Source organism: Macaca thibetana, chromosome 14, assembly GCF_024542745.1.
Source record: "Macaca thibetana thibetana isolate TM-01 chromosome 14, ASM2454274v1, whole genome shotgun sequence".
Taxonomy (NCBI): domain Eukaryota; kingdom Metazoa; phylum Chordata; class Mammalia; order Primates; family Cercopithecidae; genus Macaca; species Macaca thibetana.
In genome coordinates, this window is record NC_065591.1 from 4,935,967 (window position 1) to 4,962,587 (window position 26,621).

Genomic DNA, 26,621 nt, shown 5'->3' on the forward strand with positions numbered 1-26,621 from the left:
TGGATCTTGTCTCCTCCCAAGCGGAGCGTTTGTGCCTGAACCTGCCGGGACTGCGACGGCATCGCAGTGCTGCAGAATCCCGGGGGCCAAGGGCGGGCTGCTTGCCGCTATGGCTGGCAGTCAGGATATATTCGATTCCATCGTGATGGCGGATGAGAGGTGGGTGGCGAGGCCAGGCCCGTACACCGCCCTGTCTGGTCCTCTCCCAGCGGATTCGCCGCCGGCTGAGGCCCAGGGCGGCTGCTGGAGCCTGGCGTCCCTTGGGCGTGCGCATTGGGGAGCGCCTGGTGGTCGTGGACGCAGGACAAGTGTGGGCCTGAGGCTCTGGTCCTTCTCTCCTCGCCCTCTCCGGCGAGGCACGTGCCCAGCTGCAATTCCAGACCCGCCTTCCGTGTCAGGGCTGCCCCAAGCATCTGCTCAGCCTGGTGGTTCCCCTCCTCCGAGGCCGCCCCGTCCTCTGGGAGGACAGACTTTGCCATCTGGGAGCTGCCTCTTTTTCTGGTTCCTTAACCATAGGACATACGGCAGTATTCATGGATGTGCTGATAGATGTGCCCGACCACACCCCTTTCCCTCCAGAGCCCCTGGGGAGCCCCTCGTGCTGCGACAGTGGGGGAACTGTGAGTTGCCTCCTGGCTGACTTCCAGTGCCCGGCCCACAGGACACGTCCATAGATGTTAGTTAAGAAAGCGACCGAACATTTAGCAGTCAGTTGCTGACATTTATTTAGCTATCGCTGTGAGTCAGACGCAGAGCTAAACGTTCCACCCTGGTTATCTACTTCAGCCCTACTTAGTAAGTGGATCCAATTATTCTTCGGAATTTACAGACTAGGAGGCACAGTCACTTTCCAGGGTCACATAACTGATAAGTGGGGAGCTGTGCAGTCTGCTTCATGGAGTGCTGCAGCCCACTCCTTGCGTCTTTGGTGACTGCAGGTTAAGATAATGCCAGTTCCACTGTTGGGCCTCACGGTCAGTGCTACTCCAGGTACCAGTGGGAGTACATGTTGTGGTGATCTGATGCCATTTCTCTCTGTTGTCCTACCAATGTGATGTCAAACCCTGTGTATGTTGCAGTTTTTTGGAAGCAGTTGACTTGGGCTAGTGCTACTTGAACACTCACAGAACTTTGGCCCCCTAACTCTGGCTGCAAACCAGACTTACCTAGGAGACTTCGAAAAGTAGACTCCGGGCCAGGTGCGGTGGCTCACACCTGTAATCCCAGCACTTTGGGATGCTGAGGCGGGCAGATCACCCGAGGTCGGGAGTTTGAGACTAGCCTGACCAACGTGGAGAAACCCCGTCTCTACTAAAAATACAAAATTAGCCGGGCGTGGTGGCGCATGCCTGCACTGTAATCCCAGCTACTCGAGAGGCTGAGGCAGGAGAAATGTTTGAACCTGGGAGGTGAAGGTTGCCATGAGCTGAGATCATACCATTGCACTCCAGCCTGGGCAGCAAGAGCGAAACTCCATCTCAAAAAAAAAGGGCTGGGCGCGATGGCTCATGCCTGTAATCCCAGCACTTTGGGAGGCTGAGGCAGGCGGATCACGAGGTCAGGAGATAGAGACCATCCTGGCTAACATGGTGAAACCCCGTCTCTACTAAAAATACAAAAAATTAGCCGGGCGTGGTGGCAGGCGCCTGTAGTCCCAGTTACTTGGGAGGCTGAGGCAGGAGAGCGTGAACCTGGGAGGCGGAGCTTGCAGTGAGCCTAGATTGCACCACTGCACTACAGCCTGGACCACAGAGCAAGACTCCATCTCAAAAAAAAAAAAAAAAAGTAGATTCTGGGCCAGGTGTGGTGGCTCACACTTGCAATCCCAAGACTTTGAGAGGCCAAAGCTGGAGAATCGCTTGAGCCCAGGAGTTTGAGGCTATAGTGAGCTGTGATTGTACCACTGTACTCCAGGCAGGGCAACAGAGACTGTCTCAAAATTAAAAAAAAAAAAAAGAAGGAAGAAAGAAAAGTAGATTCCAGGGCCTTGCTCCGGACTTACCGAATCTCTGGGGGTGAGGCTTTTGAGTTAATATCTTTGAATTTTCCTTGTGTGTCTCTAGTACTCTTATCAGGTTTGGGAATCACTGATTTAGCCCTTTGTTGTAGATGAAGAAACTGGGCTACAAGAGGTACAGTGACTTCCAGAGGAGACTAGGAAGTGGTATATCTGGGACCGGAATCTGTGTCTTCTAACTTGAATTTTAGGCTTTTCCTTCTTACTCTGGCTTGTCTTACTGGGTCCGGGTAATATAAGAGAGAAAAATTTTTCTGGAAAAAGTGTTCTTCTGTTGATTTGATGAAGCTGGAAAAAGTATTCTTTCTTCTGTTGATTTGATGAAGCATGTTTCTTCTTCACAGGTTTCATGGGGAAGGGTATCGGGAAGGCTACGAAGAAGGCAGTAGTTTGGGTGTGATGGAAGGAAGGCAACATGGCACGCTGCATGGAGCCAAAATCGGGTCTGAGGTAAGTGGGAACCCCCATCTGGAGATGAAACCTCTTCATTTACAGTTTATAATTTATTTGCATATTCAGTGTGATGGAGTAAGAATGTCAGGCCTTTTAAAATCAACAGTGCCTTGGCGTGGCGGCAGGCGCCTGTAGACCCAGCTACTCCGGATGCTGAGGCAGGAGAATGGCATGAACCCGGGAGGCGGAGCTTGCAGTGAGCCGAGATTGCACCACTGTAGTCCAGCCTGGGTGACAGAGCGAGACTTCGTCTCCAAAAAAAAAAAAAAAAAAAAAAAAAGTCACAGTGCTGGATGGGCACAGTGACTCACACCTGTAATCCCAGCACTTTGGGAGACTGAGGTGGGCGGATCACCTTGAGGTCAGGAGTTGGAGACCAGCCTGACCAACATGGTGAAACCCCGTCTCTACTAAAAATACAGGATTAGCTGGGCGTGGTGGCGCATGCCTGTAATCCCAGCCACTTGGGAGGCTGAGATATGAGACTTGCTTGAACCCAGGAGGCGGAGGTTGCAGTGAGCCAGGATTCGTGCCATTGCACTGCAGCCTGGACAAGAAGAGTGAAACTCCGTGTCCAAAAAACAAACAAACAAAAATCACAGTGCCTTTGTGTGGGAGTTAATGGACTAGATGGACTGTTGCTGGAGAAATACTCTTAGTACAGAACCGAGAGCGCATTTTGCTGTGGGTAGGTATAATTAAGTTATGCAGGCTGGATAAGATAAAACAAGTCCCTGGTCTCCTCAGTTTATTTTGGAGTGTCGTGGTGCTGGCTCATGTACTAAGCCAGCTGAATCATTGTCCAAAGCATGGGTGCCCTCTGTCATGTGAAAATATTACATTTATGTTTACGTTGAAATTTCATTAACTTTATGGGTTTTTTTTCTCCTCTTGCCCTTTGTCCTAGATTGACCCTTACTTACAGATAAGTGGCCCTTATTGGCAAAGTCTGAGTTGAGGCAGTTATGACTATATTGGATGTTTGATGCTTCGAAACAGATCACCACAAAATGCATGGGGATTAACATAGCAAATATTGATGGTCTCACATGTTTCTGAGGGTTGGGAACTCAGGAGCAGCTTTGCTGGGTGGTCCTGGCTCAGGGTGTCAGCCGGAGCCATGTCACCTGACGGCTTGACTGGGGTTGGAGGATCTGCCTCCAAGGTGGTGCTGTCACCTGACTGTGGGCATGGACGTCTCCATGAGGCTGCTTGTGTGTCCTTGTGACATTCAAGAGTGAGTGGTCCAAGAGAGCTGGTGAGGCAGGTGGCATTGGCGTTTATCCCTAGACTCAGGAGCTTTGTGCTGGTCCTCCACGTTCTGTTGGTTACGAAAGCCACCCTGATGGAGTGTCGAGGGACCTGCATAGGGCATGGGTACCAGGAGATGAGGACTGGGGCATCTGGGAGACTGGCTGCCCCACCGATGACCTAATCTCCTAATTTCCATTGCCTAATGCCCAATGGGTACTTCCAGAACAATAGTGTGAGAAGCACCGCTGCCCTTTGCCCCCACCTTTTGTTTTGAGAGATCTTGGTAATGAAAGTGTAGCTAGTTGGCTTATTAATTTCACTCTTACATATTTTTCACATTCACAGATCGGGTGCTACCAGGGTTTTGCTTTTGCATGGAAATGTCTACTGCACAGTTGCACCACTGAGAAGGACAGGTAAAGATGGAGGTGTCTTTCTTTCTTAGTGTAGGAACCAGGAGTTCTAGTTCCATGGGTTACCGACATGCCCTTGAGTAATCAATCTGTCTGTTCCTCATCTGTAAAATGGAGAAAATAATCAGTGTCAAGCTTGAGCGTTGTTAGGAGATTTAATGAAAATACTAAACAGAAAGCGCCAGGCACGTTTTAGGTGTTTGATGAACACTGGCTGTTGTTGCTTCTCACGAGTTCTCTGCTCCTGCCTTTTACCTGGAGTCATTAGGGAACCACGTGGCTTTTAGATACCCTGCCAATAAAATAATGTTGACATTGATTGTATTTTCTCGTTCACCTTTCCCCTGAGCTTCTAATAAACAAATTATAACAGTTTTGTATGCCTTGGGCCCAGAAATGAGGATGCCATTGTCATCAGTTTTTTAATGTAGCCAACTAAGTCTGTTAACAAGAAAATGCATTTATATGTGTTTAACTCCTTTCTGGAGCTTGTCAACAGTCAATAAATGTTAGCTGTCATTTGAATTGTTTTTAGCTGTTAAAAACTCTTCTCGGCCCGGTGCAGTGGCTTACGCTTATGATCCCAGCACTTTGGGAGGCCGAGGTGGGCAGATCACCAGATCAGGAGTTCGAGACTGGCCTGGCCAGTATAGTGAAACCCTGTCTCTACTAAAAATACAAAAATTAGCCAGGTGTGGTACTGGGTGCCTGTAGTCCCAGCTACTCGGGAGGCTGAGGCTGAAGAATTGCTTGAACCCGGGAGGTGGAGGTTGCAGTGAGCTGAGATCACGCCACTGCACTCCAGCCTGGGCGACGGAGCGAGACTCCTTCTCAAAAACAAACAAACAAAAACTCTTCTTCCTGCATTGTACTTACTGAGGCCCCACATGGCCCTGCTTTATCTAGCTTCATTCTGGAGCTGGAAATGAACCCTCAAGTAAACGGCAGAGATGGTTTGGATACTCTGCCGTTCATGGGCGGCAGCAAGCGCGGGACCTCAGCTGGTGCTCTGGGTTGTTCTGACACCTCGTGGCCTCGCCTAGCGTGGGGGGGCACAGGGAGAGTGGATAACACTCGCCCTAACCACGTGCCTTGTGCTTTTATTTGAAATATCTGGAATTTCTAGAAATACCTTGAAATTCTTGAATATTCAAATGTTTAAGAATGAGGATGCTTGCAGCTAATTTGGTGGTTCTTTCTGCTGCATTTGTAGCAGCGGCTGGGAGTTGATGGGATTCTGGGTTAGTAGAGAGGCACCTGAGGACATTTTCCTCTTGGTTCTCAGGCGGTGGCAGGCAGCTGGGGACCCCAGGGCAGTCGTTGTTGGCAGCCTGTGCCGCCACTGGGTGGCAGTCAAAGCTGAGCTTGGCTCTCGACTCCAGGCCACAAAAGGATGTGTGTGCTTGGCGTTCTCCACCCGTCTCCCGTCTCCCGTCTCCCGTCTCCCGTCTCCCGTCTCCCACCGCGGCAGAATCTGCCGGCTCCCGGAGAAGTGCTCCGCTGTGTGTCCGTGGTCCCATCCCAGGAGGCTGCCAGCCCTTACCCCAGAGCAGGGGTTTGCTGACGTCTTAACGCAGCACACCCAGTCTAGCTAACAGAGAAGAACCGCTTTGATTGACGAGGGGCTGGTGGAAGCCCGGCCAGACCCCCCTCGCAGCCACCCTCACCCCGTCCAGTAGTACCCAGAGGTCTCTTTGGAACCTAAGGCTTTATTGTAGAGCAGTGGTTCACGGATATTTGGATCTTATATGTCAGGTTTTGTTTATTTTTTTTAAATGAAGAAGGGCTGATGTTGCATGTTTTACCTGTAAATGTTTCCAAATAAGGATGTTAAGAGAAAAACACCCGCCACTTGCATTGTCATTCAGCAAAATGCTGGGCATGGTAACACCAAAGAAACCATGGAGAGCGGCATCTCGGGCCAAAAGATGGTGCTTTCTGTTGAGTAACTAGCTTTCCAGTAAACTGCGTGGCACTTCTGTCCCCGGCTTTAGCAGTCTGGTGAAACCCTTCTGCAGAGCAGCACGTGCCAGGGCTGAGCGTGGGGGCTCTGGTGCCATCACTTTTGTTTCGTTAGCCCTGAGCTGCTCACACCTGCCTGATGTGTGCTGCCTCTGACGGTGCGCCCGGCTGGGTGTGTCTGAGCAGCATCGCTGAGCACCGAGGGTGGTCCTCTGCACTGGGTAGCATACAGCCACCTCCCACGTTTTGGCATCTCCCTTTGGTTTCCCTGGAAACCAGGTGCTTTGTTGCTAAAACTGACTTGCTTTGACCTTTCACAGTTTTGTATTTTCTCAGAGAGGTAGCCGTCGTTAGCTCTTGTAAACTGGATGCAGCTGGCGAACTTGCTCTTCTGTGTGTCCAGGAGCACCAGCTGTTTGCACACACACAGGAGTCTTGGTTGCTTTGAATTGCTGTCGATCCATCCTCACCGTCAGTTCTTTAAAATTCCTGTTAATCGAGAATCTTGCCTACTCTGGCCACTCACATGGCCCAATGCGGCACAGGGGCAGCGTGCTTCTGTGGTTCATTGGAAGGACCTGGCCCCACCAGATGTACACACGTGTGGATTATTTTTAAACCCCTGCAGGTGAGAGCCCTGGTCTCTAGGATCCAGAGGAAACCAAGAGACTGACATTTATTGAGCACCTACTCTGTGCTGGAGTCCAAGCTTCATGTCTTTTTTTTTTTTTTTTTTTGAGATGGAGTCTCGCTCTGTCCCCTAGGCTGGAGTACAGTGGCGTAATCTCAGCTCACTGCAGCCTCCACCTCCCGGGTTCCAGAAATTCTCCTGTCTCAGCTTCCCGAGTAGCTGGGACTACAGGCACACACCATCACACCCAGCTAATTTTTGTATTTTTAGTGGAGACGGGGTTTCACCATATTGGTCAGGCTGGTCTTGAACTCCTGACCTCAGGTGATCCACCCTCCTTGGCCTCCCAAAGTGCTGGGATTCCAGGCGTGAGCCACCAGGCCCAGCCCATGTCAGTTATTTAATCCCCCTGGAAGTCTATGAGGTTGCTGTTACTCTCCCCATTTTAAAAAAGATAAACAACAGAAATGAATTTATTACCATCTGGAGACTGGGATGCCCCCCATTTTACAGACGAGGCCAGCAGGGTTGAAAGCGGGTAGGTCGGTGTTGGGGAGCAGTCATGCCCAGGGCTGCTGTCTCCTGAGTGCACACCGTTTCTGCAGAACCTCCTTGCCTCCCTAGCAAAGCTCTGTCCTTCCTGGGGAGGGGACAGTACTGATTTCCGCTCTTTTGAGGGAGGGATTTGCTGGTTTACTTGCAGCTGAACTCCGGAAGGCTTTGAGCACAAAGATTCCAAATCCTGGAAAATCCCCAGACCCAGAGCAGGCTGCTTGTGCCCAGCCCCAGTCCCTCTTGCCCGGTTCTGTCTGTTTTTGCGTGTGCGACCTCGAGAGTCAGTGGGGCTTCAGGCTGCCTCAGCCACTCAGCCCCATGGTCCGGATGGAGGCATGTCTGTAAGCTAGGCACACACTTGCTGTCGAGGTGCTGGGTGTGGGCCTAAGCACGTTGCTAGGTAAATAAATATGATTTCGTGTAATGAGAAAATGATCATCCAGCTTTTGAACGAAGGCATTCTTAGCGCACCTGCTGGGTTTCAGTAAGCAAGCAGCATAGCTGTTGCGTAAGTTGAACCTGGTGTGTGCACATGACTGAGAGTCTGTATTTCTGTGCTTTACAGCCGAAAGATGAAGGTCTTAGAATCATTGATTGGAATGATCCAGAAATTCCCTTATGATGACCCTACTTATGATAAACTCCATGAAGACTTAGACAAAATCAGGGGAAAATTTAAACAGGTGCGTGCACTGTGTGTTTCCTCCTGCTGGGAGCGCCTGACTGTGCCTTTCCCGGGCGGGGCGGCGCACTCCAGGGCCACTGCGGCGATGGCCTGGGGCTGCGTGCGCCGTGGAACTGTCCGTAGAGGCGCCTCGTCCTTGAGTCGCACTGCGGGAAAACCGAAGATGGTCCAGAAAATAGGAGTTAGAACTCACTTATGGGCTGGCCACGTAGACAGGAAAAGCTATCGCTAGAGATAGAATTATCTTCTCGTTTTTCAGTAAAAATACACAAGATTAAAAATACCATCCCTTTTCTTTTGTGTTTTCAGTTTTGTTCATTACTCAACGTTCAGCCAGACTTTAAAATTAGTGCAGAAGGTTCCGGACTTTCATTTTGAGAACGATGGATGAACGGAGACCGAACATCGAGGAACAGATGTGTGTGTGACATGTTTAGAAATGCGGCGAAGGGCCAGACGGTGCTGGGAAGGCCGTCGTTCAGTGGGAGGGTGAGGCTTCCGGTTCGGCCGCGGGAGGGCCTCCTTCCCCGGGGTTTTTTGCCTGTGTCATCTCGGTGCCCGCCGTGGGGTCTCTTCACAATGCCCTTTGTTGGGCTGAAGCCATCCCTGGCAGAGCCCTCGCGCGGCTGCTCCCTGCTGGGCCCACGTGCATTGGCCTGACGGCCTCTTCGGCAGCACAGGCCTGGCTGGCTCTGGCCTGGGGTTGGCTCTGGATAGGGTCAGTCCCCAGGCCTGGACTCAAGGCAGGTTTTTAAATTTTTTTTTTGCAAGAGAGAGACAGTTGGCCCTCAACGAGGCTCGTGGGAGGTCTGGACGGGTGCTGTGCCGCATGTCGAAACCGATTGTGTGCCAGGCCCTGCAGGACGTACATCTCGTGTTTTATTTAATCCCTTCAGGAGCCCACGGGGTGGGTGTTACTCCCATTTTACAGAGGAAGAAGGTGAGACAAGAAGGGGTTGCGTGGTCTGAGGGCAGCCAGCAGCAGAGCTAGGACTTCCGCCCCCAGGCCGTGCCTCACCGCCGCCAGGCACAGCCGCCTCTGGAATGCACAGGCCAGCACATCAGCACTGGGAGTCCCTGCCCTCCCTCCCAGGCCGCATGGGCCCTGCTGAGCCTCGAGGAGCACGGGGGAGTCCGTGGTGGCCAGTTTGCCTGGCCATCTGGCTGAGAGGAAGAAAGGCCAGCCCAATCCTGAGGGGACCCGGACATATCCTTCACACTGTCCCCAGAGGGGCGATGAGCTCTGCAGCATTAAAAGATGGTGAAGGGGGGAAATATTTTGAACCAAAGACGAAATGTTAGGAGGCCGTTATATTTGCAGAAACTGAGAACCGTGTGTACAGGCTCCTGCATTCTCCCCTCTCCTAGGCGCTCTTTTGTCTCTGTCGGTCCTTAACGAGGTGCCATACAGAGACTGGGCTGGGCACAGATGAGCGGAGTGGATGGTTCGGTGGGTCCCCACGAGGTGAGTGGTCATATGCGATGACATGTGTTCACGCACCCTCCTGTGTGCACCTCAGGGTCACCGAAGTCCCCGCACGCTGGCTCTCCCCACCCCTCCTGTTCCAGAAAGCATGTCTGAAAGCAGTCCACAGGATTATTAAGGAGTCACCATGAATCCACTTCGGTTTTAAAACCATTCCCGAATGTCCTAGTGGATTGTGCTGTGCTGCCTAAGCTGCTGGCTGCAAGAGCCAGAGCAGGGACTCCCTCAGGAGCAGCAGCAGGTGGGCCTCCACGGCGGCAGGGGGACCTCCACGGCGGCAGGGGGACCTCCACGGCGGCGGGCGGGCCTCCACGGCGGCAGGGGGACCTCCACGGCGGCGGGCGGGCCTCCACGGCAGCAGGGGGACCTCCACGGCGGCTCGGGAGGAGAGAGAGCGCTGCTTTGTTTTTGTTTCAGTTTTTCGTTTGAGACAGAGTCTCACTCTTTCACCCAGGCTGGGATGTAGTGGCGCGATCTCGGCTCACTGTAACCTCCACCTCCTGAATTCAAGTGATTCTCCTGCCTCAGCCTCCCTGGTAGCTGGGATTACAGGTGCCCGCCACCACGCCCAAGTAACTTTTATATTTTTAGTAGAGATGGGGTTTTGCCATGTTGGCCAGGCTGGTCTTGAACTCCTAGCCTGAAATGATCCACCCACCTCCACCTACCGAAGTGCTGGAATTGCAGGCATGAGCCTCCACTCCCAGCCTGCTTTTTCTTTTTGAAGACAAGACTTAGGTCTCCTCCTCCTGAACTGTAAACCTGCGTGTGTGGCTGTGCACCCCTCGTTTGTGGCCTCACCTCAGGTCTGGGGAAGTCTGCGTTGGGCATCGCCCCGTTGTGCCTTCATCAGAGCTGGTGCCTCCGGGCAGAAAGATTTCCATTCTTTCTAGATGGCAGGATCAGGGGCCTTTGTTGTGTTTCCCTTGGTGGATTTTTGTGTTTTGTAAGTTGTCTATTTTGATAATGTATTATTTTTATAATTGGAAAAAAGTAAATAGCATATTTTAAAGTGAAAGTTTGTCTGGGACTGTTTATAACAGCATCGTTCATAACACAGCATCGTGTATAACACAGCATCGTTTATAACACAGCGTCACCTGTAACACAGTGTCACTTATAACACAGTGTCACGTATGACACAGCATCATTTATAGCACAACATCCAGCCAGTTTGTTTCTTCCTCCAGGGCATTTCGGATCTGGATATGAAGGAAGACATGTGCCCTAGATTTCTGCCAGCTCGTCTCCTTAACCCAGTGTAGACACAGCCACTGCGAGAGTGGTTCCGTTGTGTTGGGGACTGGTCAGCTCCTGCTCACCTGGCCCAGCTCTTACTCATCCACCCTCTCCGAGACATCTCTATCCCCACTGTCCCCGACCTTCTCTCCCCTCCTCTTTTTTTTTTTTCTTCTCCCATCTCTGTCTCCTGTTCTCTCTCCCTACTCCCTGTCTGCCTCTTCGACACAGCTGGCTGAGCAGCAGACTGCCGCTTCCTCCTCTGGTTTGCCTCACAGGGAGCCAGGACTGCCTCATCTTCAAGATTCTCACACACTGTGCTGGCCTGTGCCTGCCTGGCCCCTTTCTAGAGGATGAGACCCAGTTTCCAGGATCCCTTGGTCACCCCCGACATTGTGGTACAGACAGAGCCCACTGTAACAGGTGCTTCCATCCTATCCAGGCAACGCCATCCTCAGCCTCTACCCTGGGAATGAGCATGTCTGTGTCTTCTCTTCTGCTAATGAGGTGTTAGTAGAGGGTCCAACCAGTCCCCAGCACAGTGGGCCCACTCTTAGAATGACTGTGTGTCTGTGCTGGGTTAAGGAGATGAGTTGGCAGAAGGTCCTGCGGGGGCTTCTGGGAAAGGTTACGTCATTCCAAAGAAAAGGTGCTGGTGCTATTTTGAACATCATCCTGTTGGGATGTGACAGCTAGAACTGCTCCAGTCATCTTGCAAACTGGCTATAGCTGAAGCCACCCCGAGCCTGGCAGAGCGAAGAGCTAGGAAGAACCTGCGTCCTCGATACCACCGCGTGCTGTTCCCAGCAGCCCTGAGCCACCTTGCTCGCACCTGTAAGCGCTGCCCATCCCCGTCGTGGAAGGCCGTGGCCCTGGGTTTCCGTTGTTTGCGGACAAAGGCTGCTTGTTGCCTTCCCCATCCCCGTCAGGCCCATCCCATCCCGCTAATTCTGGATGTCAGCCTTTGTCCAGAGTGGCCTTGAGTTTGGGAGCTCCTGGGGTTGGATTGCATCCCTTGTGGTTGGTTTCCCAAGGCTTTGGCCTGCCCCTTCCTTCCTGTCGGAAGCTCCCAGCGTGTTGTCTGCCACTGTCTCAGGTCGGGCTGCCACCACAGCACCACCGATGGATGACTTCAACAGCGGTCCACCTTCCCTTCGTTCTGGAGGCTGGAGTCCGAGATCAAGCGTCACAGGGCTGCTCCCTCCCGAGGCCTCTCTCCTTGCCTTGCAGACAACTGCCTTCCCCCCATGTCCTCACGTGGTCGTTCCTCTGTGTGTGTCCTCATCTCTTATAAGGACCCCAGTCAGATTGCATTCGGGCCCACCCTTCCAGCCTCATCTGAACTTAGTTACGTGTTAAAGACCTCACTCTTCACACAGTCACATTCTGAGGCGCTGGGGGTTAAGGCTTCCACATGAGTTTTGTGGGGACACAGTTTAGTCCCTAACAGGACCCAGCTGTGGCTGCTGGATAGACTGTTGAATTGGGACTCGGGAGAAAATAAAGCCATTTCATGTAAAAGTTGAAGTTACTTCAGTTAGTTTTTCTAGAATGTTAACAGCTAGGCACAAGCAAGAGTAGTCAGTCCTCCACTGAACTCTCCACTTTGGAATCACCTGTCAGAGTCACTGGATGGCCAAAGGGAACTGCCCAAGGGCCACTCAGCGGTCCTAAAACACGACCACCTTTCACTTTATTTTCCATTCACCCCTTGACATTTTTTCTCTAACCAGTGGCAAGAAAAGAATGAGGAGATAGGAAGAAGGGACGAGAGGCCTATTTGCTCGGTGGCTGCTGCTGGCCCGCCCTTTACCGGGATTATCCACCAGTGCTGGAGGCAGGGCTACCACCCTCGCTTTGCAGAGATACTGAGGACAAGTCCAGTGGTCACAGTAAGTGGCCAACTTCAGGCTTGACGGGGCACAGCAGGGCTTGAGCAGGTTGCTTGAATGATTCGCTTCCTGAGGCCATTGCTTTCTGAGAATTTGCAGCCTGTCTTCAGGACCAGTCTTGCATCTGGCACAGCAGTCCCCAGCCTTTTTGACACCAGGGACTGGTTTTGTGGAAGACAGTTTTTCCATGGCCAGGGCTTGGGGGTGGGGATGGCTTGGGGATGAAACTGTTCCACCTCAGATCATCAGGCATTAGATTCTCATAAGGAGCACGCCCCTTAGATCCCTCACGCGCACAGTTCACAATAGGGTTCCCGCTCCTATGAGAATCTAACGCCTCTGCTGATCTAACGGGAGGTGGAGCTCAGGCAGTAATGTTCTCTCGTCTGCTGCTCACCTCCTGCTGTGCGGCCCGGTACCTACCGGCTCATGGACTGGTGCCGGTCCACGGCCTGAGGATGGGGGACCCCGATCTAGCAGATTGAGGCCAGATTGAGGCAAAAGCAGCTGGATTTATGGAAAAGGACCCATGCCGGCTGCCTGTAGGAGAGGCAGTGCCTGGATGGGTCCTTAGCTGCCCCAGACCCTGTGAGCAGGTCTCACCTAGGGATGGCCCTGGCACTGTGGGAGCCCAGGGGAGAGGAGGGAATGAGAGGGTGGGCACAGGAGGAGATGACCTTCATACCGAGCTTTGCGAGCGTTCATCTGGCCTTACAACGCCGCAGGAAAGTCTCTCCCACTCCACCTGAAAACACCAGTGTAATCTGGAGACACCAAAAAGGGTAATTAACATGCAAGTTTATCCTAATTCCCACAGTTATCCTGATCCTTAATGAATCAAATGAGGAACTGGTTTGTGACTCAGTAAACTGAAGTCACAGAGTTCTTATGATCTGAGAAAAATGGGTCACTGTGTTTGGTGCTTCACAGGACACGGGGCCTGCAGGCGAGGAGCCAGGCCTCAAGGGTTCAGCGAGTTGTCCAAGCCAGCGTGACTAAGGGGTTCAGCTGGGATCTCTCAGATTAACTTCCAAGAAGGAAAGTCACTCCTTGCTCATACACTTTTTCATAACTCTCCTTGGCTGGTCAACTCAGGTGGCATCGAGGCCTTGGCATCTGCCCCTTGGTGACCCCCATCAGGATAGCGCCTTGGCTGTGTCTCCTCCCTGGCACCCTTTACCAGAGCAGCTGGGCCTTGGGTTGCAGGGATGGAAGCCTCTATCTCGGGCGACACCTGAACGTGTAGAGTATGTGGTGCTTGCTGAGCTAGAGGCTCACGGATTGGTGTCCCTCTGCTGGTTCCAGTGAGTATGTGCCTCTGAAATTCGAGGGGACTGTGGAGCCTGCTTCCAGGCTTTGAGAGCCCAAGTCTGTTGCAAATTGAATGTATCCACAAAAAGGAACGTTGAAGTCCTAGCCTCTGGTGCCTGCAACTTCATTTGGAAATACGAAATGGGGTCTTTGTAGATTTTTTTAAGATGTGAATGGGGCCAGGCGCAGTGACTCACACCTGTAATCCCAGCACTTTGAGAGGCTGAGGTGGGTGGATCACGAGGTCAGGAGTGGCCAACAGAGTGAAATCTGTTGAGGTCAGGAGTGGCCAACACGAGACCAGCCTGGCCAACAGAGTGAAATCCTGTCTCTACTAAAAATAAAAATAAAACCAAATTAGCCAGGCATGATGGCGGTGCCTATATTTCTTTTTTTCTTTTTTTTTTTTTAATTGTACTTTATGTTCTAGGGTACTTGTGCACAACGTGCAGGTTTGTTACATACGTATACATGTGCCATGTTGGTGTGCTGCACCCATTAACTCGTCATTTACATTAGGTATATCTCGTAATGCTATCCCTCCCATCGGCAGTGCCTGTATTTCTGAGCTACTCGGGAGGCTGAGTGAGGCTAAATCACTTGAACCCGGGAGGCAGGGCTTGCAGTGAGCCGAGATTGCCTCACTGCACTCCAGCTGGGGCAACAGAGTGAGACTTTGTCTCCAAAAAAAAAAAAAAAAAAAAAAATGTAAGTTAAGGTGAGGTCTTACTAGAGTAGGGTGGCCCCTTCGTCCAATATGACTGGTGTCCTTTGAAGGAGAGGGGAGCCGGCAGCCCAGAGAGACTGCCACGTGAAGACACGGAGCTGATGGCCCTGTGGGGACGGAGGCCGAGTTTGGAGCTGCGTGTGGACCAGCTTACAAGAGCTGAAGGTCGTCCGAGGCGACCAGAAGCTGGGGGAGAGCGGGTACGGCAGACACTGCTGGCCTCTGGAACTCTGAGAGAAATGTTGGTTGTTGTTTTGTGAAAATGCATTGTAGCAGCCACAGAAAACGACAAGGCCCCTCTCCCGGCCTGGGCTTTCGTTTGCTGGTCTGGAGGGTAAGGGTGCCGGCCGCACCATCCAGACACTTCCCGCCTTGCACGCGGGACCTCCTCAGGGGTTTGCCTTGACTCCCCCGGTCTCAGCCGTCACTGAGGGCAAGTGGCGGGAGCCCCTGAAAAGTGCTGTCGCTGCAAGGCTCCCTCCCTGAGAGGCCTCTGCCTTCTGGGAGGTGCAACTGCCCTGCACAGAGGACTGAGGCAGGGCCCACCAGAGAAGGCTGGCTCGATCCTCTCCCCTGGTCTCAGCCCCTGTGGGCACTATCCGGCCTCGGAACTGGGGAGGTGGATGTGGTCAGGCCTTTCCTCCAAGTCAGTTTGGTCACACATGTGCTCTGTTACACTCAGAGTGTTACACACAGAGGGGTCTGTCCCTTCAGACAGCAGTTCTAGGCATACCTCTGGGCACTGGTGGCCCCAAGAGGAGTCATTCCCTGACCCTGTGGAACTCCCAGCTAAGCAAGACAGGCATGTTGAAATTCTAAGATCACATGGTAACTCTGTCAGTCGCTCCTGTTGTTTATGTCAGTCATACACGTTAGATCTAGAAGAGGTAGAAAACACAAGCGGCCGGGTGCAGGGGCTCACATCTGTAATCCCAGCACTTTGGGAGGCCGAGGTGGGCGAATCACAAGGTCAGGAGATCGAGACCATCCTGGCTAACACGGTGAAACCCCGTCTCTACTAAAATACAAAAAATTAGCCAGGCGTGGTGGTGGGCACCTGTAGTGCCAGCTACTCAGGAGGCTGAGGCAGGAGAATGGCGTGAACCCAGGAGGCGGAGCTTCCAGTGAGCCGAGATTGCGCCACTGTACTCCAGCCTGGGCGAGAGCAAGACTCTGTCTCAAAAAAAAAAAAAAAAAAAAAAAAAAAGAAAAGAAAACACAAGGTGTAGTAGTTAAGGGTCTTTGAAAACCAAATGACACAGTGCCCATATCCAGCTGACTTAATAAAGGACAATGATTGGCTCCTGGAACAAAAGGGGGATGGCTTCAGGAGGGGCTTGATCCAGCAGTTTGTCTGGAGACCCGTTACCCATTATCTGCTTTCCCTCAGGCTGGCCTTGTGCTCAGGCTCCCCTGTGAGGCTCTGGGAGCAGCTCAGTCTTCCCTTGGGGCTGCAGAGGGGCAGTGCCACCCCTGGGCTCGTGTTCCCCTGCTGGGAATCCTAAGGAAGAGGGGGAAGCATTCTCTTTTTCAGAAGCCCCAGAAAATGTCTCCTCAAGACTCAGTGGCTCTATTTGATTTCTCCCCCATCCATTAACTTACTGCTCTTCTGCTGGGCATGGATGTGCGGTTGGATTTCAGCCTATCAGGGCCTGGCCTGGAGCTGGGGATGGGGTCAGTCCCATTCAAGTCACAGATCTGGGAATGGTGGTTCTCCTGGAGCAACATCTGGGTGCTGTCAACACCAGGAGGGGGCATCCATGGTGGCAAGAAAACCCAGAACTGTCCACTGAATGGGCCAAAGGAGGGAATTAAGATCAGCCTTGGTGCCACCACCCGTGGCCACCGTGGCACGGGGGCCTGTGCTTCCAGACCTGGGTGGTGCGTGGAATGGTGATGGTGACTATGCGGATGCTCCAAGGGGATGACGGCGTTCCCTGAGTGATCACTGCGCCCCAAGCTCGGTGCTCAGCACTGCTCAATACACATTGAGCCATTGAATCCTCAGTACCCCAGACAGAGTTGTTATTGGACAGAGATTTACGGAGCCCCTGTTCTGTGCTGGTCATTGGCATGGGTAGGAGATGGAGACGACTCCCCATCATGGGCTGTGTTCTTGCAGGCTTTCCCCATGTTACAGGTGTGAACGCTGAGGCCCAGAGAAATGAGGCCACACAGCTGGAATGTTGCAGATCTGAGATCCAACCCCAGGGCCTTTTACTCCAAAACGTGTGTGCTTAATGTGTGTCTATACATGCTGGCGAGTTTTCTTTTTAAACAGCTGATCGCCCTCAGATGTCCACCGCTGGCCTGTTTGGCTGCCCTTCTCCAGGCCAGCAGCCAAGACACAGTGCTGCCCGCAGGGGCGACCGACTGGGAGCCTTGAAACAGGTGGAGCTGGCGAAGCAGGGCCCTGAGCTGTGTGCATGGGGCCTGGCTGCAAATGGCCCAATGAAGGCTCCATGCATTTCCATTTTTGAAGCTTGAGCCCTTTCTTCTCCATGAGGCTGACCCACTAGGCTGGCTTGGTCACATACTAGCTGTGCGGTCCTAGCTTAGTTACTTTACCTCTCTGGGCCTCAGTTTACTCATCTGCAACGGGTCGGCAAACTACTACCCTCGCCCGAATCCAGTCCGTTGCCTATTTTTGTAAATAAAGCTTTATTGGCACACAACCATGCTCACTCATTCACAGAGCGGCTGCAGCTGCTTTTGCACAGGGCAAGAGACCCTGTGGCCCACAAAGCCTGAAGCCCCTCGATGTGGCCCTCTCCGGAAAACCTGCCAATCCCTGACCTAGCAGATGGGATGATTGTGTGCGGGAGAGTGTAGGCTCAGAGAGGGCAGGGCTGTGTCTGTGGCTCTCACCAGAGTGTCCCCTCCCTGTCACCAACCCATGGGGTCGTTGCAAGACTCGGAGAGAAACTGTGTTCAGTGTCAAGCACAAGGCACACAGTACGTGCTCAGTAACCTCTAGCTTTGGTTCCTCCTGTGATTAAACAAAGGCAAGGAGGACTGCCCCGACAGGCTCAGAGGGCCCAGGGTCTGGAATAGGAGCTGATCCTCGGGTTAGACCACTCGGCTCTTAAAGTGGCTGCCGGTTGAGAGGCTTGTCTCAGCTGCCGCTAGGTGCAAATTAAAAGGATTAATGGACACCGCCGTCTTTGAAAGGCTCAAGGCCCACCGAAGCCCCTTCAGCAGAGGGCTCTGCATTCTCTCTTCCCCAGTCCTCCTTGTGTGCCCCCGTGAGTGGCGGTGACAATGCTCCCGGATGTGGGCCCCAAGGCCAGCGGCCCCGGAGCTGCCCGCCCACCCGTCCGCCAGCTATTGTCTGCTCCGGCCTGGCGGTGTGGCGCTGGGCTTGTGGGGCCCCAGCGGGCAGGGGACTGTGGGAACGGATTAGAGGTCCTGGGCTTGCTTTCCTCGTCTTGCATAAACTCTTGATCAAAGACATTCCTGGGATGACAGAGCCCTGTGAGCTGCGAGGCTGGCCCAGCGTGCGGGACGCACACCCCATGCTGCAGCCCCTGCACAGGCCTGCCCTTGCTGGCCCTCGCTGGCCCTGGCTGCAGTGCTGACTCTGGGGACTAGCCTTATGGTGGGACTGGTGATGGAGTGGGTGCCAGGAGGCAACACAGCCTTCCCCACCAGATTCAGAGGCCAGGCCCTCGATGCTGGGCAGAGCCAGGCTGTGACTCTGCTTCCTGGGGTGCTTCAAGGAGGGTCACACTGCATGCGGGGTGGCTGGAGGGAGTGCCAGCTGCATGCCACTGCCGCTGGGCCTGGCTTCTCTGGACTCCCACGGGCACTGCCCCATCCTCTGCAACAGCCCTGCCCACTGTTATCCCACAAGCACGGTCGGAAGTCTGCATGCCCGCTCTGTCCAGCCTCCGTCCTCTGTCCCCTCGGGGACTTTCACTCCTCATGACAACTCTAGGTGTTGTCTGGGCCCCTGGGGAATCCCCGGCCCTTCCAGCCATGGAGTCAGCTCCTGGCACGCGGATCAGGCTGGACCTATGGATCTGCAACTCAGCCTGGCAGCTTGGGGCTGCCCTGTGGGAGCCGACACGACCTCCCTTCCATTTGGCCCCCTTCCTAGGACCCACTGTTTGCCAGGGTGGGGAGAAGGGAGGCAGAGAGGAATCAGGGAGATTTCCATCCTGGAGGGACTCAGCCGGAGCAGGAAGGTGCCCAGGTATGACAATCCCAGACTCCCAGAGCCACCTGCCTGGTGTGGGGTGGGGAAGCCTCCAGAGAGCCCGTCCTCACAGTGAGTGCAGAGATGAAGGGTCCTGTGGACCAAGGCGGTGGGCCAAGCACAGAACAGGAAGCTTGATTCTGTCTGGTGTGTCAGGAGCTCCTGGGCAAAGACATTGAGCTTATTGGGGCTCAAGGCTGGGTAGAGATGGGGCTGAGTCCCAAGGACCTTGGACGGAGCTGAAGGGAGATAGGAAGGCCGGGGGTTGGGGGCAGAAGATGAAGAATGGATGAGGACTGTCTGCCTGCAGGGACAGGGGCCAGGAGGCAGGGCAGGGCCCCTCGTGAGCGGGTAGGGGTGCTGGGGCACCTGAGAACAGGCTTCTGAGAAGGGGCTGCAGGGAGAGCTGACTGCGGAAGTCGTTGTCTCTGAACTTCCTCAAAGGTCAGTTTTTTACCATCACCCTCTGGGCAGTGCAGATACTCCAACAATGGACGAGGTCTTCACTGCGTCCCAGGAGGGATCACAGGCCCCAAAGTGATGTCAGTGGAGTTTGAGAGTTGGGAACAAGGGCCCGGAGTAGCCAGACCACACCTTTGATATGGTTTGGCTGTGTCCCCACCCAAATCTCATCTCGAATTGTAGCTCCCATAATTCCCACATGTGTCAGAGGGACTCCGAGGGGAGATAATTGAATCATAGGGGCAGTTCCCCCCATACTGTTCCCATGGCAGTGAGTAAGTCTCATGAGCGCTGATGGTTTTATAGGGGTTTCCCCTTTCATTTGGCTCTCATTCTCTCTTGCCTGCCTCCATGTAAGATGTGCCTTTCGCCTTCTGCCATGATTGTGAGGCCTATCCAGCTACGTAGAACTGTGAGCCTATTAAACCTCTTTTTCTTTATAAATTACTCAGTCTCGGGTATGTCTTTGTTAGCAGCATGAAAACAGACTAATATAGCCTTGGAGCTCGTGGCATGACCACGATGTATAGACCTACCCTACACTGGGGGGGTGTACAGACCCCCCCATCGTGGCACAGCCAGGGGTGGAAGGTGTATAGACCCCCCCATCGTGGCACAGCCAGGGGTGGGGGGATCAGGGGATGTACAGATCCCCCCATCGTGGCACAGCCAGGGGTGGGGGGTGTACAGACCCCACCATCAAGGGGATGCCACAGATGCCGAGACAGAGAGACTGGGCTGTGGGGGAGCTCACAACCGCTTCACTCTGGGCCCGAGCCCTCTCTACACACTTGGCTGTGAACACACCTGACCCACTCAGGGCCCCTGCCCTGCCCTGCCAGCCTGGCTGAGCCCCGCGCTCGGCAAAGTGGCTCTCCAGCTTCTTCCCCACATCTTTGCTCAAACCTAACAGGGTCCGATGGCTACCTTGCCTGCTCCGTGAAACAACCAAAGGTGCGCGATGGTTGGAACTCTCTGCACAGGCCTTCTGCTACACCCATGTGCTCTCGGGGGATGAATGTAAACCCAGCTGCAGGCTGGGGGCGGGGGCATGGCTTCCCTAGGACCCCAGCCCTGACACAGGACCTGGCTCTTGCCCAGAACTGAACAGCTACAATAGTGCAGACCTGGTCCCTGCCTTCAGAGTAATTTGCCCAAGGAGCAAGGAGCTGGGCCTTGTAAGCCACCTGAGTGGCCACCAGTGTCACCTCTGGCTCCGACGGTCCCTTGAGCTCTTGCTGAGGTGACCTGTCAGGGGCACCCTGCAGACTCCCCCACCCACTCAACATGGGACTCCCTTGGGGAAGGCTCCCGGAGCCCCCACCCTCAGGGCAGAGGCTGGTGGAGACCTATAGGGGCTGAGTGCTTCCCTCCATACCCCACCTTCCTCCCAGGGCAGGTGCCTGTGGAGCCAACACACCGACCACCCTGGCCCCACTTTCCGCCCTGGGAGGAGTGCTCTACAAGGCAGGAAGGGTAGACAGCAGGTGCTTCATAAAGGCCAGAGATTTGACCTACAGCTGACAAGTAGTAACCATCAGTGACGTGGGACCTGAGCTTCCACTTAGCTTGGGGTAAGGACAGACCAACCTCACAGATGGGTCCAGGAGCAGTGACCAAGGTCCGCGGACACCTTCCCAGGGAACTCCCACTACCCACCTCCACCCCGGGGTTTGAAGTTAGGTTCAGTCACGTGCACCTGAAATCCAGAGGTGGACGTCCCGGGCATCCTATAAGGCAGCCTCCAGGTCTCCACAATCCCAGTGAAAGGCCACCCTGGATCACAGCCCTGACACGGTGCTTTGCTCTCCTGGAGCCTGGCGTTGCCAAAGGGTCATGATTCATCCAGAACAAACAGCAGTTTGTGCCAGAAGGGGGTTAACAAATGCCGGCTTTATTTATTTTCCTATCTGCAAATAACCTGAGAAGACAAACTGGTGGGGCAAGCAAGGGATGGAAGATGTTCCCAATCAATGGGCACCACTCACGTCACCCAGGCTGGAGCTGTTGTCTCGCGTGGTTGGAGGTGGGCTCACCCAGCCAGGCTGCCTGCAAACTATTCTTTGGAGCCTCCCCGGGACAGGAGTCCCCCTCCCACCTCACACCCCTGTGCTCAGGGCTTCCTCCCAGTTGGGAAGGGTGTGCCTGCTCCTGGCTGGATTCTGTCCCCACCCCCGGGGATGTGGCAGTGTCAGGAGACATTCTTGGTTGTCACAGCGGGTGGCGTGACTGTCATCCTGTGGGTGGAGGTCAGGATGCCGCTGAACTTCCCGCAGTGCACAGGACAGGCTGTGGCCTCCCGCATCTGCCGAGCCTGCCACCCTGCCCTGGTTCTGGGGCACCAGGACACGCGCCCCTGGCTCCCGGCCAGCCCAGGAAGCAAACAGGCGGGCACCATGCTGGGGTTTTACCAGTTTTATTTCTAGACTTTCACGTTTGTCTTTTTGTCTTCTGCTGGAAACATGCCGGTTACATGTTGGTGCTGGGAAGCGCCGCGGTGCAACCAGAAACACACGGACCCAGCCGCCCGCCGCCCAGACCCTCAGACTTGCGCGTCACAGGACAGACTCCACTGTGCCCCGTGCACTTGCCACCAGCCTTTGGCCTCTCGATACACACAACATCCAGGACTTGTGCCCTTGCCCCATCACGACAGACAAAGCGTCCCTCAAGGCCCCCGCGTGGTTCAGACAGACGCTGCAGCCAGGATGGTTGAGGTAAGCGTGAGCCGTGTTCTGGAGGGGTGGGGCGGGACGGGCCTGTGCCCACGATGGCCTCTGAGCACAGGATGACCCTGCCAGGGCAGGGCCCCAGCCACGCGGGCCCGCAGTGGGGTGCAAATTCTTTTGGTTCGGCAGCTTGCTAGGTGACCCGGGCACATAGCACTGTGAGCTGGCTTCATTGAGATTTGGAGTCTCTTTAAATTAGCATTATGCTGTAATTAACAAAACAATAACAAACAGAACACTAGTACATAACAGATTAAACATACCCAAAACTTGAACAAATTCCAGAAGCTATTCCAATCATCCCGAATGAGAGTCCTACGGGCACAGCACTGTGGTGGCACGTAAGACACACTTGTTATAATAATAATAATAATAATTATGCAACTTCCATAGCTACACGCAAAGAATGACACAGCTGTAAAAACTACTATGATGATACGCCCCCGATCAGATGAAGAGCCCAGCGTCACAGGCGCAGGGAAGAGAAGATGGACACAGCCTGGTCTCCGGGGACACCGGCACGGTTCTCACGCGTGCGGCTTCGGGGCCGGCCCCCACCAGCCTGTGTGGGATCGCGCCCGTGTGTCTGCCCGCCGAAGCAGACGGAACCTGCCCGCTGGGTCCACCATGGCTAAGTGAAGCATGAGGTATTGTGAAACAGGAACCTTTTTGGAATAGAGCAGTAATCACATTAAGTCAAAATTGATCACATAAAAAAAAAAAAAACTACAAAAAAGGCATCTGTAATACAATGTTCTAAGAGAAAATTAAAACTAGTACATGGCAGTATATGACATTGTAAAACAAAAAACTGATCCTCCAATAGCAGCAAACAATGTGAAAGAGATACAGAGAAGCGATGTGAATATTTCCAAACCGTGCCTGGAAGTCAACGGTAGCAGCGCAATAAGAAAACGGAGCTGCGGCCTGTCCCCGGTGTGGGCACCGCCCCGTCCCCTCGGGAGCCTCTTCCTCACACCTCCTCCCGCCTGTCCTCCCTCACACATCAGCCTCCACACTCTTGCCACCTCCCTTCAACACTTCCTAAATAAAAATTACAAGAATTACAGAGCCAAGATGTGCAAATTGTCTATTTTGTCACTAAGGTTTTTAAAGGAAGGGGCAGGGGATAAGAATATATCGGAACCGAACTTATGTCGAGTACCCTAATTTTCCTTGTGACACCCATGCCTTTCCAATCAGATGACTTTGGGAAATGCCAAACAGGCTGAATCAATGTCTTTGTGTGTTTTTTTTCCTCCAGATTGTTTTTTCCCACCTATAAAAGGTTCTATCTTTAAAAATAAACTGTATGAAACCTGCAACATCAAAGGCAGAAGGTTTGTGTATGTATGTCTGTGTGTTTAAATCAAGGGGAGATTGCATTTATAAATCATACTGGCCTTATGAACATCCTCTGCAATAAATATACTTTTTAGCCTTAACTATAAATTATATATTTTAGTGTTTAAAAACCTTCCGGTGTGAAACATCTAAGATAACCCTTAAACCACCTGTTCTCTAGGTAAACCTCTGAGATCCCGACTTTCAAACACCAGTTGGCACCAAAGGATTCCTAAACTTCAACTTCTTTAAAGAAAAGGAAAGGAACTTATCATCCTGGCAATGTGAGAATGCAAACCTTTTTCTTCTTAACTGGCACGCAGCCTCCCAAACACCCCACCTCCACTGCCACCACAGTGGCCCGCACTTGCCTCGAAGTCCTGCTTACACACAAGTACAAGGATATTCCCAAACCATTCCATTGGAAAACTGCCCTCCCTCCACACACAACAAAAACAGCGCTATCTCCTACACCTATTGGACTGAAAGTGCTTGGAAATGGAATGGTTTTAGAATATTGAGAAGAACACAAACCAAGTAGCTGTGGGTTGAACCTGGACGTGAGCTGGCTGTGGGGCCGTTGGGTAGAAAACCAGCGTCTCATAAACAGGTCACTACAAAAATAGGAAGAGTATAAAAATAGAATATATTATGTCACTATTTCGTCTTCTCTTTATAGTAGCGTATCGTAGGAGTGGGACAGGTGGCCTTTCCCGACCCTGCTACGCTGGCTGGTGCCCGACAAACCTCCACTGGGATGGTGGTCACAGGTGCAAAGGACATGCACACGGGCACGCTACGCTACGGTAACCAAGAGGTGACTTCAGCCATGAATAAGGTGAAGAGGTTACACATCTACCTACGGAATATAATAACATACAATGACTTATAAAGTGACTACATGCATATGAGCAAGCAAAGTACAGAGATGCCTAGAACCACACTACAGCTGCGCTTTTCAGGAAAAGCACAAGAATACGTTTTTCTACCTAAAACCCTCTTCTACTTTAAAAATGGTTTGCTGAATTTTTCTATGTTTTAAAAATGTTTTTACGCTTTCTTTTTTAACACGTAAAGGATCGAACCTAATCCTCTCCCGAGACTCCTGCTTTGTGTTAATGCCTATTCTTACAACAGAGAAACAAGTACATTAATATAAAAACGAGTTGATTATTGGGGTATAAAATCCTCTATTGTCTGTAGCACAACCCTCCTCCCCCACTGCTCAGGGTTATGCAAATACTATTTTTTTTTCTCTCTCTTTTAAAGACAGTTTTTGGGTAATCTTTTTCTTTTGCTTAAGTCAGAGATGGAAGGGAGAAAGAGCAAAGGAAAAAACAACCAACAACAAGGAGAATGGAACTTTCCCTTCTGGTATCGAAATGCTCCGGAGAGGAGGGACTGTCAGGGGAGCACCTGGGGCCGGTTCCGCCCTCGCTGTGGGTGGCGGTGGCGCCTGCCTGCCTGGCGCCCTCAGATGTCCACATCCCGCACGTCGGTGGGTGTGCAAGCCAGGTCCACCTCCTCCTCCTCCTCTTCCTCCTCCTCGGCGGCCTTGGGGTCCATGTTCTGCTGGGCCTGGCGCAGGCTTGACTCCAGCAGGGCTTCGATCTGCTCCTGGCAGGCCCGGAGGCAGTCCTGAGAGAGACGGAGTGGGGAGAGGTGGGAAGAAGGGGTCCTTAGAAGGGGCCTGCAGTGAGGGCCCCCTCCCAGGTGCCACGACCTGGAAGGCCTCTATAAGAGCAAGACTAAGTAAAAAACTGTCCCTTGACCCATGCCGCCGCCTCTGAACCTGAGGGAGACGTGGGAGCTGCCATCACCTGTCAGTGAGACACTCAGGACCCAACGCTTCCACCTCCCACCTGGCCCCGGAGCCACAAGACAGCAGATGCTTGCCCGCCCACCCTGCACCCGCTCTGCCCATCCCCAAGCTCAACAGCTCCTTGACCTTCTGTTCCCACTGGCCCTGCTAGCTCCCTGGGGAATTCAGTGCCATCTGATCTGGACAGACAGGCCCTTTCAGTCCTGCCTTTTCAGACAGCCTCTCCGTGTGGCAGCCCTCCAGGTGAACCTGGCCTTCCATGATCAACGGCTGTCAAAGTCTTAGGCCGTGCATGACTGAGGATGAATGCTGGGTGCCCAGGGGGACCTGGACCCTTGATCCCTCACCTCCATCCTCTCCCGCTCAGGCCTGTGCCCCGGGGCCACCCATCAGCCTGGCACAGCATGCATCCACCCGCTGCGGCCACAGAGGTGCTTGCCCTCGGGTGGAGTGCAACAGAAGCTCCTGGAAGTCCTGCACCTCCGCCCTCCGGGTCTCCAGACCCCCTTGGCGGCGGCCGCACCACACTGTCAGTGGGAAAGAGCAGCCATGGAATCCGGAACCCCGCGCCCAGCCGGGGGCCTCTCCTTGGCTCCAGCACGGGCAAGTCCCAGGCAGCCCGAAGCGGCTATCTCCTGTGTGGGGGCTTCTGGATAGAGAACTGGCTTCATGTGTTGGGGCTGTGTGTGTCCCAACTGCCAGGAAGCCACAGTAGGGCTTCAAGCCGAGTCTCTAGGCAGCCCAGGAAACAGACTTTCCACAAGGAGCAGGGCTGGGCCACAGCCCCAACAGGTGCCACTGAACTTCCAACCAGATGGGGGTGGACAAAGGCAGGGCATGACAGGCAATGACCTAGGCCAGAAGGACTTTTCAGTGGACCCCTGGGGTCGTAACATTTTAGCGTCCTGTGACTTTATAGGGAGGGCTTTCCTCTCCCGCCTTTCAGATAAATTCTCATCATGGCAAATGAAGCCGGCTGGGCTGGCAGCACAAACAGTCCCACTGTACAGATGGGGAAACTGAGGCCAGAGACCTGGGGTGAGATCCAAGACTCCTGATGTTCAACCTAAAACACCAGCCACCCTCAGTTCCCAGCTCCAGGGGCCTGGCAGCTCCACCCACGGACTCTTCACCTGCCGTCCGCCCCCCTCACCATGACCCGCTCCAGGGTCACGCATGCAGCTGGACTCCATTTCCCTCATTCCTCTGGCCCCACAGCTGCCTGCAAGGCTACCCTGGTGGACAGAGCTGTTCTCCCACAGCCAGAAGCTCCAAGGAGGCAGCACGCTCCTCCATGAAAAGTCACTGGTGTGTGGCCCTGTGTACCCGATTCACACAGATGGACATTCCACCCACCAAAGAAAATTCTAGAACACGCCCTAGAAAGTGCAGGGGGCCTCTGCTGTGAACGGTTTTTCTGAGTCTGGGCTCAGCTAATCAG

General features: G+C 53.4%; 4 protein-coding genes across 9 annotated transcripts in view; 3 read left to right on the top strand and 1 right to left on the bottom strand.

Annotated features, from left to right (window-relative positions):
- Window positions 1–23,231, top strand: LTO1 (LTO1 maturation factor of ABCE1). 5 transcript variants are annotated; one of them, XR_007719353.1, is made up of 6 exons: window positions 1–159; window positions 2,362–2,467; window positions 4,070–4,140; window positions 7,851–7,968; window positions 8,280–9,435; window positions 10,647–11,651. XR_007719353.1 is itself a non-coding variant. In XM_050758237.1 (5 exons), exons 1-5 carry the CDS (start codon window positions 110–112, stop codon window positions 8,346–8,348), a joined length of 414 nt encoding a protein of 137 aa, XP_050614194.1. In that variant the 5' UTR covers window positions 1–109; the 3' UTR covers window positions 8,349–10,474. The 5 variants fall into 5 exon arrangements, 2 of the variants coding, with proteins under 2 accessions (XP_050614194.1, XP_050614193.1); XR_007719352.1 differs by lacking the exon at window positions 10,647–11,651 and adding an exon at window positions 9,911–10,474; XR_007719354.1 differs by lacking the exons at window positions 7,851–7,968; window positions 8,280–9,435; window positions 10,647–11,651 and adding exons at window positions 20,680–22,002; window positions 22,408–23,231.
- MRPL21 (mitochondrial ribosomal protein L21) overlaps window positions 1–26,621 on the top strand; it is a 1,021,966-nt gene that overhangs the window by 263,480 nt on the left and 731,865 nt on the right. The window lies entirely within an intron of this gene.
- On the top strand, window positions 12,064–19,066 carry LOC126935964 (uncharacterized). The gene is given in 4 exon segments (XM_050758209.1): window positions 12,064–18,448; window positions 18,450–18,752; window positions 18,754–19,014; window positions 19,016–19,066. Coding segments are annotated over 4 exon segments (843 nt in total). The 5' UTR covers window positions 12,064–18,220.
- The window catches only part of CCND1 (cyclin D1), a 13,227-nt gene continuing 8,291 nt past the window's right edge, over window positions 21,686–26,621 (bottom strand). Inside the window, exon 5 of the mRNA XM_050758208.1 lies at window positions 21,686–24,996. Coding sequence (XP_050614165.1) covers window positions 24,832–24,996 — 165 coding nt within the window. The 3' untranslated portion in view covers window positions 21,686–24,831. The remainder of the gene's footprint in view (window positions 24,997–26,621) is intronic.

Coding starts and splice junctions, on each gene's coding strand:
- LTO1 (XM_050758236.1), top strand. CDS start 110: ATGGCTGGCAGTCAGGATATATTCGATTCCATCGTGATGGCGGATGAG. Junction 2,468..4,069: donor GAGCCAAAATCGGGTCTGAG/GTAAGTGGGAAC, acceptor TCACATTCACAG/ATCGGGTGCTACCAGGGTTT. Junction 4,141..7,850: donor TGCACCACTGAGAAGGACAG/GTAAAGATGGAG, acceptor TGTGCTTTACAG/CCGAAAGATGAAGGTCTTAG.